At 41.2% G+C, this 12519-nt stretch overlaps 1 protein-coding gene across 1 annotated transcript in view; it reads right to left on the bottom strand.

Annotated features, from left to right (window-relative positions):
• Nucleotides 1-12519, bottom strand: part of SEMA5A (semaphorin 5A) — a 1054315-nt gene that overhangs the window by 238998 nt on the left and 802798 nt on the right. The window contains 1 exon segment of the mRNA XM_033929716.1: nt 3403-3584. Coding sequence (XP_033785607.1) covers nt 3403-3584 — 182 coding nt within the window.

The following is a 12519-nucleotide window of genomic DNA, read 5'->3' as shown; positions in this document are numbered from 1 at the left end:
CAAGGATACCTTAATACAAAAGTAGCTCCCAGTTTTAAGACCTGGGGTCTGAAAAGCAAAAACTGTTTTCTCTTTTTTTGTGTTGTACTAGATACGTCTGTACTAGATACGTCTGTTGTACTAGATACGTCTGTACTAGATACGTCTGGGTACATTCTAATTTTTTGATTGAAAAAGAGTATATCTTTATGTTTAAAGAACATCTTTAGAAGCCAATCTCTATCTGAGTCTAGTGCTAACTGGACAAAAAATGTAGCTACAGTGAGTTGTTCTATTCCTGATGACTCTAATAAATTTGTTAAGTCCAGTAAGTCCATTGCTGGTTCCTGTTGTTCTTCTGAAGTTTTCTTCTTTCCCAAGGAAATATAATAAATCTTTGTAATAGGCGGAAAAGAATTTTGTGGGACCTTCAGAATCTCCAGAAGATACTTGGGAGTAATCGTCAGTGCAGATATGAAGGCTGCCAAACAAGTGGAGCAGGCCTCATCCAAGGCAAGGCAAATGTTGGGATGTATCAATAGAGGCTTCATCAGCCGCAAACCTGAAGTCATAATGCCGCTTTACAGAACCATGGTGAGACCTCACCTGGAATACTGTGTGCAATTTTGGAGACCACACTACCAAAAAGATGTGCTTCGAGCTGAATCTGTCCAGCGAATGGCCACTAGAATGGTCTCCGGACTCAAGAGTCTCTCATACGAAGAAAGACTGGGCAAACTACAGCTATACACTCTTGAGGAGCGTAGAGAAAGGGGAGACATGATTGAGACATTTAAGTACATCACAGGTCGTGTCGAGGCGGAAAGCGATATATTCTTCCCCAGGGGACCCTCGGTCACAAGGGGGCACCCGCTCAAACTCAGAGGAGGGAAATTTAATGGTGACACCAGGAAGTATTTCTTCACAGAAAGGGTTGTAGATCACTGGAACAAACTTCCGGTGCAGGTGGTCAAGGCCACCAGCGTGCTCGACTTTAAGAATAAATGGGACATCCACGTGGGATCCCTATGGGGGTCGAAAGGATCTGGGTCATTGGCACTCAGACTTGATGGGGTGGGTCAGAAGAGTGGACAGACTTGATGGGCTGTAGCCCTTTTCTGCCGTCATATTTCTATGTTTCTATGTTTCTAAAGCTGAGATAGTAGATGACTTAGGAAAATTAATCAATCTTAAGTACTGTTTTCTTGTTATATTTTCTAGTATTTCCAGTTTAAAATTAATGTTGCCATTTTCTCTCATCAGGAGCTGGTTTTGTGCTCCCAAAGAATCCAATTTTTTTTCCTTGTCCATGGCTATATTCTCTAATTTATCCACTCTATTTTGCAGCTGCTGTCTCCGATAGAATTCCAGAGCAATAACACTTGCAATTGAGATACCAGAGATAATTGTAATGTTGAAATAGCTTCCCAAATAGAATTTAAGTCTATAACTGGGGGCTTCTGCAATGGAGCTATTACAATTTTAAAGTCCAAATCTTTAGCTTTCACCATACCTGAGGGAAATCTTAATTTATCTGTCTGACAAAATTAAATCCTCGACTTTCAGGCACACTTCTGCAGAAGTTGCTTCTACAGGCCGTCCAGTGTGAGGGTCATCTTCAATGGACTCTCTACCTCACTTAAATTGCTTGCACCAAAATTTTACTTTGTATGGAGATGGGGAAGACTCACTATAAACTACAGTCATGCATTCATAGATCACCTTTGGCTTTTTTCCTTCTTTTGTAAGAAATTTTATTACTGAATGGTGCTCCAAATCTAGCATTTTTTTACTTGATTCGCTCTCCTGACATCCTGTCTCTTGGAATTTTAGAATTGCACTGAGCTGCAACTTGGCATGAGTAACCTTGTTAAATGTCACAACAAGCACAGATTTGTTTCAACATGCTTGCTACTTTCTTTCATACTCAGGTAGATAAATTATTGAACACCCCTCATAGTGTTTAGCGAGCTAACTGCTAATATTCAATGGGAGATATCTGGCTATCTCTGTTGAATATTAGCAGTTAGTGGCTAAAACTTGACAACTATGTCACACAATAGCTGCTAATTTTAAGCACTGACTGGTCAAGTTTAATGACCAAACTTGGCCATGCAAAAAGCAGTTCTATGTTTGGACGCTATAACTTAGCTGACTAGTGTTTAAAACTGACTTAGCCAAAGATAAGACAGATATTCAATGCTGGTCTTAGCCAAAGATAGACGGATATTCAGTGCTGGTCACCAGAAATGACCTTGCATTTAATATTGGCAGTCAGCGCCAACCACGGGAAGTAGTCAGTTTGCCAGGCCAAAAGAATTACCAGAATGGATTCTCTCTCCCACATGACTGGGCTAGAGACTCTGTTCTGTGAATTCAATTAACAGACGAGGAAAAGCCATGTAATAAACAAATAGGTTTTATTGACAGAGCTCCCATTATCTGGGAAGAGCAAGCCCTAAGAATTTCCAGTGCTCTTCAAAGGGACAAACAGATTTATACCCTATGTAATATAATTTGTAATAATTATCATGTTTTAGAATACAATGGCATAGTTGATCATATGACTTCCTTTCCAAAAATGCCTTATGTCAATGTTAAAATTAAAAGTCCATTCTGTTAAGTTTTTAAACCCAGCAGATGGCAGTGTTTCACTTTTTCTTTCTAAATCACTTTTGATCTCTGACCTTTTCAAATATCAATCATGTCAGTAAAAAGCCAGTAACAATGTAGTCTCGACATCTACATCCTGGCATCCATATGACCTCCCAATTAGCATTGTATTTTCTAATCTACAAGGAACAGATTCTATCTGTAAAACACCCAAATTTCCTGTTCCTCTAAGAACCTTATCTCCATGGATGCATATGAAGAATGATACATAAATTTATGTCTTAAAAGTCACAAAATCAACCTTCTGAACTTCCATAACATTAGCTAAAATCTAAATCAGCAATTTAGACGGGGAATGCCAATATGTGAGCTTAATCTCTTTATTACAAGGCCTCAAGGTACAAGGCCTCAAGGTACTGTATTTTAATTTATTCACTTAAGTTTGATGCATTAACAATCTCAGTTTTCATATCATCAGTGACAACTGTCACACCTGTAAATTCCAGGAATCTTCAACACCTCCCACGGTCTGAATATCAACCACAGTATGTTTAAATTATATATACTTATGCAATATTAGACATGTGAAGTTATTTACATCACTAGCTGGACAGTGGGATATACAAAGAAATACAAAGACAAGATCAGTGAGAAAGAATAGAAACAGAACACAAAAACTGTGTTGACTGATAAAACATTTCATATTGATAGGATGTTTCCAGCTCAGAGAAAGGAAAGAGAAAAATTCACGTGTCAGAAAAATGGTAAAAACCAAAAAATGAGCATGCTTGTTTTTCTTATCTGACATACCTGGAACAATTGGCAATTTCCACATTAGGTCCTTCACATTGCCAACCTCCACACTGAGGAGATGGACTATTGCATAAGCGAGTTCGACAGAGACAGGAACCAACTGCGCTACTATCAATATGGTTGCAAGGTTTCCACTCTGTCCATGCCCCATAGCCTCCATCCACAGTCAGATTTCTCGTCTAGAATAAAGCATGAACATACAGGATACGTGGAGATGCAGAGAATGGAGAAATCAGGTTTTGATGTAAACATGCACATTACTTTAAAGAAGGCTCAAAAGTGATGAGCATATGCATCCTCTCTTTTCTAATAATTATTAATAAACTAATTGGTCAATATTCAGCCAGCAGCAGTCAGTGCTTTTTTTAACTGCCGACTGCTGCCAGCTAAATTAACCCCAGAAATTCAATGTCAATCCATATTCTTGCACCAGTATTGAATACCAGGGCCTATCCTGGCTATCGGCACTTAGTGAGTCCCAGACAATAATCACCCAGGACATTTACATAGGTTCCAGTTGAATATTGACTGAGACTTGCATAAAATATCTGTCAGATCTCCACAACCCCCTCCCCCCCTTTTCATTCCCAATCTCCCTGATTACACTAACCCTTTGGCTCTGATTCCCCCGGCTCCATTTTCCATATATGTTATTTGAATGTTCTGATTTCTGTTTTTTAGATGCTGCACAAGTATTATGTCTCCCTTTTAGTGTATATTATATCTCTTTTATTTGGTTTTCAGTGCTGTTAATAAATATAGTTTTGAAAATGTTTCATGATAGTTGTATTATTAAGTTTCAGTTTACTAATTTTAACTCTACCTTATTCATTATACTTATGTTTATATTTGGTTTTTTTACTACTGTTATGCTGTTAACACCTGCCCCCTAAAACCATAGCTGCCCCGGCCCTCCCACCCTATCTGGTTCCAGTTTCAAAACAGCGGTATTGACCTTTAGCAGTAATGTCATGGGTCAGTCTTCAATATAATTGCTCCAGACAGGGCAGGACCATAAAGGGACTCTCCTGCCCCATCCCACTAGACTGCAAGTAAGTCCCAGAGATGGTATGGGATTGTGAGGAAGGAAGTGAAGATCTCAGAACAGATGGGGGATCATAAAGGGGGGAAATGGAATGAGAAGCCAGAGCGAATCAGAATAGAGGGACTGAGTGGGGGGATTGGAGGGACTGGAAAGGGGAGACAGGATCAGGAAGGGGTATTAGATCAGGAGAATGGGAATCAGGATGGGGAGAGGGGTTTCAGCAGGAAAAGGGAGGTGGATCGGATTAGCAACCTGGAAGTTATGTAGATGCTAGCTAATTCAGTGCCAGCACCTGCAAAAATAGGCAGCCAAAAGCTATTTAGCTATGCAGGCATTGACAATGAATATGGTCCACGCCCCATAAGTGCCAGCTCTTTCCCCCAACTCCACCCCCGGACTGCCCTTCCACTAGCCAGATTTGATTATGGGCAGTAAGAGCCAACATTAGGCAACACTTCGCTGATAAACTTTTTTGAAAATCGGGCCCTATGATTTAATTGTAATATTTTAGTCAAAAAAGAAATCACATTAAAAATCAAAAAGGTTTATAATTTGTAAGAAATGTACTCCCTCACTTCCTGAGAGAAAAAAACAATAATATTAGATGTATAATACATCAGCAAAGCCCTCTGTTGCTAACCAGCATAAACATACAGAGCTGGAATCACTAAAGAAAAACATTAAATATGCAAAATAAAATATTTTTGCAAGACTAATATATTTCTAATGCTGCAAAACAGAAAAATCACCACAAGCATTGAAACTAAAGAGCCTATACTATACTATAAACATATAAATTCTACCCAAAGTTAGCAGAGAGCCTATTTCTAGGATAAACCCATCTGCTGTCCATGCATATCTGTGAATCCAAAAACAGTCCACCATCAGAGTTCTGAAAATTTAGGGGTAAATATTCAAAGCAATTTAAACGGCTGGGGGTGGGCGGAGGGTGGAGGTCCCTGGCTATTTAAATTGCTTGATCAGGGCTAAGCAGGATATTCAGCAGAAGTTAACTGGACAGTGCAGTTCAATATTCACTGTAACTGGAGATGCGAGGGGTGTTCGAGAGCAACATTTGGGTACAGCAGAACCTAGCCAGTTAGTGATGATATTAAGTCTGCTAACTAGCTAGGAACCACACAAAGGCTGTCCTAAGTTTTTCTCCCTTTTTTCAAGTTGAGCTAGAGGTTTTAGCACGGGCCAGTGAGTAAATGCACCGCCACTCATAGGAATTCTATGAGCATCGGAGCATTTACAGCGCTGGCTCGCACTAAAAACCTCTAGCACAGCTTGATAAAAAGGGGACCTTTATGTGGTGAGATTAACCAGACACTGGTCTGAATATCAACTGATGCCTGGTTAACCTCTTGGTAGAAGCCAATAAAGACCGGTGACTCTGTTCTTCTAATCACCCTCTCAACCCCCACCTCCCCTGGAACTTAAGATACCTCCCCTTTAGATTCTCCACTCACCCACCCACAAAGAAAATTCTATATGGCCCCAGCCCCTATACACCAGAACCCTGGCAATCTTAATTTAAAGTCCTCTTCAGTAGGTTAGCCAGTCTGTTGTGGCTGCGCTCCTGCCCCTTCTCTTCGGCATCCCCACAGGAAATCGGGCCGCAAAGCCACCAATACAAGAAACAAGGTAAGATGTTTATAGTGGTCCGGAACGTCTCTCTCAGTGTGTCTGTTCAGCGGCCATCTTGGATCCATGAGGAAAGACTAAAACGGTTAGGACTCTTCAGCATGGAAAAGAGATGGCCGAGGGGAGATATGATTGAAGTCTACAAATCCTGAGTGGTGTAGAATGGGTACAAGTGGATTGATTTTTCACTCTGTCAAAAATTACAAAGACTAGAGGACACTTGATGAAGTTACACAAAAATACTCTTAAAACCAATTGGAGGAAATTTTTTTTCACTCAAAGAATAGTTGCCAGATGACGTGATAAGAGCAGATAGCGTAGCTGGTTTTAAGAAAGGTTTGGGAAAAAAGTCCATAGTCTGTTATTCAGAAAGACATGGGGGAAGCCACTGCTTGCCCTGTATTGGTAGCATGGAATATTCTTACACCTTGGGTTTTGGCCAGGTACTAGTGACCTGGATTGGCCACCGTGAGAACGGGCTACTGGGCTTGATGGACCATTGGTCTAACCCAGTAAGGCTATTCTTATGTTCTTATTTAGGGTTGGGAATGCAGAACCCAAGGTGAAACGAGTTAGGAATTTAAAGCACTCTCAAAGAGGTGGGCTTTTAAATGGGCCTTGAACACTGCCAGAAACGGAGCCTGCCATAGGAATTTGGGCAGCTTGTTCCAAGCATATGGCGCAGCAAGGCAGAAAGGACAGAGTCTGGAGTTGGCAGCTGAAGAGAAGGGCACAGATAGGAGGGACTTACCAGCTGAGTGGAACTCACGGGGGTGATTATAGGGGGAGATAAGTGAAGAGAGATAGTGAGGGGTAACTGAGTGAATGCATTTGTAGGTCAGTAAGGGGAGTTTGAAACTTTGAATTGTAGTCTGAAACGGATGGGAATCCAATGAAATGACTTTAGGAGAGGGGTAACATGAGTATAACATCGTTCCTGGACTATGAGTCATGCAGCCGATTTCTGGATGGATTGGAGGGGAGCAAGATAGCTAAGTGGAAGGCCTGAGCATAGCAAGTTGCGGTAATATAAGCACGAGGTGATGAGGGCTGGTAATGTGTTTTGGTAGTTTGCTCAGAAAGGAAGGGTCAGATATAGAGATATGTTGCATTTGGGTGGTGAAGGAGAGAGAGGAGTCAAAGATTATCCCAAGATTATGAGCAGGCAAAACAGGAAGGATGAGAGTGTTGTCAACAGAGACTGAGAACGAGGGAAGCGGAGAGGTGGGTTTAGTAAGGTCAATTTCCATGGAATGCAGCGGGCAGATCCATAATAGCATGGGATGAGAGGAAGTTCAGGCAATGGCGGTGAACAGCACGTTCAAGTAACTTGGATAAGAAGGGGAGGAGGGAGATGGGGTGATAGTTGGGGGGTGCGTGGGGTCCAGTGAGGGTTTCTTTAGGAGGAGTGTTACATAAAGCGGTTCATTTACAGAAATTAGATAACTAAGTCTAATAGATGCTGGCACTGTCATCTCGAGGCTGGGACATTAGATCATTTACTATTCTATTGTCCATTGATACTTAAGTTTTTGGAAATCTACTGGAAAATCCGGAGGCATTATGATATGAAACTGTGTTATTTGGTACTTCCATGAGAGCTAAGAGTCAAATCTCTTTTAATAATAATAAACTATTGCTCATCATGACAGGGGTTGCCATAGAGCAAATTATGAAAAATTGGGATCGGCTGAATCATAATTTTTGGTGGAATTCGTTATGCCAAATCTTTAAAATGGAACGGGTACTAGCCATACAGCAGGGGCATTTTAAGAAATGTAGGGATTTTGGGAGCCATTAACAAAATATTGTACAGAATGAATATTATTTTTTTCCCTTTGTTCATACACGTCCAGGGTGGAGAGGGAATATTTTATGATTTATTATGCTTAAGTACAATTGTTGGGTATAAGTGGGTAAGTTGGGTATAAGTTGGGTATAAGTGAGTCAAACTTTGATGGTATATTAAATGATGTTAAAGTATAAAATGATTGTATCTTATGTTACACTTGTTGAAAGTTTTAAAAATGAATAAAGATTTTTTTTTTTTTAAAGAAAAGGTACAGAGAAGGGTAACAAAAATGTTAAAAGGGATGGGACAACATCCCTATGAGGAAAGGCTAAAGAGACTATAGCTCATCAGACTAGAGAAGAGATGGCTCAGGAGAGATATGATAGAATTCTATAAAATACTGAGTGGAACAGGTAGATATGAATCACTTGTTTAGTCTTTCCAAAATTGCTAGGACTAGGGTGCGTGCAATGATGTTACTAAGTAGTAGATTTAAAACAAACCAGAGAAAATATTTTTTCATTCAACATGTAATTAAACTCTGGAATTCATTGCCAGAGAATGTAGTTAAAGCAGTAAGCTTAGCAGGTTTTAAAAAAGTTTTGAATAATTTCCTAAAACAGAAGTCCTTAAGCCATTATTAAGATGGGGAAATCAACTGTTTATTCCTAGCATAAGAAGCATATAATCTGTTATATTCATTGGGATCTTACCAGATACTTGTGATTTGGGTTGGCCACTGTTGGAAACAGAATACTGGGCTTGATGGACCTTCGGTCTATCCCAGTATAGCAACTCTTATGTTCTTATGTTATCCTTTTAAACTTCAAAAATGTATTTTATCTGAGTTGTGAAATCTAGTTTTCCTTTTGTAGACGTACCTCAAAGATTTAAGAAGTTATTATGAATTAAAGCCTTCTGAAACACAATTACTTTAACATATAACCAAACTTTGAGCTAAACCCTTCCAATAAACAGCCAATCATGCCATCTCATCTAGCTGCATTAAACTGCTGAGTCATTGGAGGTTTTAATTTCAGTGCTCAGAAATTTGAATAATAAGCACACCACACTATTCACATTGCTAAAAATTTTAATGGCATCCTTGACAGCAAATATTGAAGCTAAAAGTATACTGTAAACCAGGGGTGTCCAACCTTTTGGCTTCCCTGGGCCGCATTGGCCGGAAAAAATGTTTCTGGGGCTGCGCAAACGCTGCAGCAAGACGGAGGAGGGAGCCAGCAGGACAGTAAACACCTGGGGGCAGCAGAGGAAGACCGGGGCCGCACAAAATACTTCACGGGGCCGCATGCGGCTCTCGGGCCGCAGGTTGGACACCCCTGCTGTAAACAATCAGCTCAATTGTACTCTATAAAGCCCTGTTCTAAGAATACTTAGTTTCCTATTTCTAAGGCTGACAGGCATACAAGAGAGGGGGGTTCAGCTTCTCGCAGAAGTCAAAAGGCTATTTTCAGTAAAAAGATTAGATAAATGATGCTTTAAAAAAAGGTACAAAGAAAAAGTGGGAGGAAGGAAATGTAGCGGAACGTAATGCCCAAACATCTGTTTCTGCATTGAACTATGAAGAGAATTGGCAGAACTGCCATGAATCACATAAAAAGTAATTCCCTTTTGCGCAGCATTTACAATCTATACCACTATGGTTCAGTCAAAAAAAGGAAATATAAATTTCTCATATAATTTGAAAAGGTAAGAGATTTAATTAAATCAGACAGCATGTTTTCATTGCGTTTCCAGCTGTTGGCTGCTCTCCAGACACACCACTAGAAGTTCTATAATTTGACTATTAATTATGCTCTTTAAGGTTCATCATTTTCATACAGTACTGCCCTATAGAACAGACAAGTTTATTTTCTTTCAGCGATGGCTGACATAGCTTCAATCCATCATTTTAGCATGTTGCTGACATTTGCTGATTGAAAGTACTTGCTCTACAGTTTGCAGAGCACGCTTTCTGTTGCATTTTTCCCTAAGCAATTTCTGAGCTGTTTCATATGCAAAGTCAAGTGTCCTTGTTTTCTCTGACATTGATAGTTAAAAGATTCAATGTCCCTCAAAAGGAAGAAGCTGTTCTTAAACTGAATGTTTTCTCAGCTGTAATGGTAAAATCTTGGCTTCTCTTTTGTGTGCTGTACCTACTTTTAAACAGGACCTATTATGAAGAATTACAGACCACTTCACTAAAGCCCATTATCACTTAGCATCTACACTAAAAAGTGAGCTAGTCATTAATGATTTATGTTAAATCTTTTTTATTCAAAAGTAAAATAAATACAATTGGTCCAATTATGAGTAAACCAATCAAAAATCCTACATATATCTCCCAACCAAGTTGTGTTCTATACCCCTAATAAATCAAGGTACCGTATATACTGAAATATAAGTCGAGATCCCCTTTCCCCCCCCCAAAAGGAGGAAAAATGGTTGATTTGAATATAAGTTGGGCGGCTTAATATTCAAGTGTCCTGCCCTATCAGGCTCTGCACCCAGCCCCCTCCCTGCCAAGCTCTGCACCCAGCCCCCTTCCCTCCTCCCCTCCCCTGTCAGGCTCTGCACCCAGCACCCTTCCTTCCTTCCCCTGTCAGGCTCTGCACCCAGCACCCTTCCTTCCTTCCCCTGTCAGGCTCTGCATTCTCCCTCCCAGGCTCTGCCCTCTGGTATCCCCACCCCCCGCCCTATTTTCATACCTCTGCCGATCCCTGGTGGAGGTGCAGCAGGTCCTCTGCTGATCTCTGGTGGAGGTGCAGTGGGTAGGAGCAAGCTTTCTGAATTCCAGCCCAACTGCTAACTGGCTGCGCGGATCCACTTTGTTCATCTCAGCAGCATGAGCAGCAGCACGATTTTGCGCTGCTTCTCGGCACTGAGCAGCTTCCTTACTGGCTCTCGTGAATTCTCGCGAGATGAACAAAGTGGATCCGTGCAGCTGGTTAGCAGCGGGCAGGAGTTCAGAAAGCTTGCTCCTGCCCGCTGTACCTCCACCAGAGATCGGCAGAGGTATGATAGGGCAGGGAGGAGGAAGGGGGCAGAATCTTGCAGCAGAGGCGGCCTTAAAAAATTCTGGGAGGGGGCATTGACCTGAATATAAACTGGGACATCAATTTTTGGCCCCAAAATCCCGGTTTATATTTGAGTATATAAGGTACATAGTAACAGTGTTGGATAAAGAATTAGAAAGCCAAACAGCCACAGAGTACATTCTGTAAAGGTCATCATGATAAGAGGAAAATAGGCAATAAACAAATTATGATTACCCCTTCCCCTCCCTCTACCACCTAAACCTCCCCTACCTCAAAGCACACCCCCTAATTCCCAACTCAAGGAGGTAGAACAAGTTGGCTTGATCAAAAATTTAAACTTAGCCTAGGGCTTGGATTCTTATGGCCCCCAGGGCTAACACAGAACACAGGCCTCCGCCACCTCAAGCTACACCCCCCCTAAACAAAAAAGATAACTAATGAGCCGAGAGGCCCGGGCAGTCCAAATCCGAAGGGTATACAAACCAGCTTTCAAAGGGAATGTGAAGAAATGAGGTTCAAAAAAAGACTATGCCACCTAGGATGCAAAGACTTCAAATAATAATCCCACATACGGAAGAAGCATCGTCATCTCTAAACATGACCCTCTACTTCCTGTGCCTCCCAAATAGCCAAGCTATGAACCTGAGCTCTCCATTTCCAGAAAGAGGACAGATTCGAGGAAGTCCATTGTTGTAAAATGCTTTTATGCTCTAGAAGACACACCTTACGACAGAGCAGGGCTCCATCCTTGAGCAGGTCATGAAACAAATGTGGGATATCCAACACTAACTGTTCTACTGTGCCTGATACTGGTCAACCCAATAACAAACGAAGGTACCGCACCACTTTAGTCCAAAATACCTGAATTTGCCATGAATCCCAAAATAAATGCAAAAAATTATTGGGATCTCTACCGCATTTAAGACACACAGGTGTGTCTATCCCTCCAATTTTGTGTAGCTGTACTTGAGTAAAATAGGCACGATATAACACATGGACATGTTGGTTGGCAGGAGTAGGGCGCAGCCCATAAGCATGCTGGATCGTCACCAATTTACGCGAGAGTCACAACATTTCATGGTCCCTAGCTTTCCTGGTATGACTAACATAGCTAATAATATGGTCACTAAGCTTTCCAAAACAAAACAGGGTCTCCTTCATGGTCCCTATGTGATATTGATAATCTTTCCAACATTTTGCCATGAAATCATAAAATTTTGGATCATGAGCTAGCCTTAGTAAGTCCACTGGAATCCACGATGAGTTTGTTCAGAAGGAGCCCAATCCAACCATACCCAGGCATGATCAGAAATTGCAAAGAGGCTTGTCTCTGTGCACACAGTCTGAGAAAACAGCATTCTAGAGGTCAGCAAATAATCAATGCGGGACTGTGTCAAATGCACTCTAGACAGATGGGTAAAATTGTTCTTGGTGGGATGCAAGATCTGCCAGACATCAACTATATCTAACAGGGAAGGAAAGCCTGAGAAGAGTGGCCTGAAACCGGTAGAAACTTGTCCAAAGAGGTATCACAGACCATATTGAAGTCCCCACCCAACAACAAAGGGAGCTGGGTCTGAGTCGCCCCAGTA

The sequence above is a fragment of the Geotrypetes seraphini genome, chromosome 2 (assembly GCF_902459505.1).
Source record: "Geotrypetes seraphini chromosome 2, aGeoSer1.1, whole genome shotgun sequence".
Classification (NCBI taxonomy): domain Eukaryota; kingdom Metazoa; phylum Chordata; class Amphibia; order Gymnophiona; family Dermophiidae; genus Geotrypetes; species Geotrypetes seraphini.
This window is presented reverse-complemented; position numbering and strand designations above follow the sequence as displayed.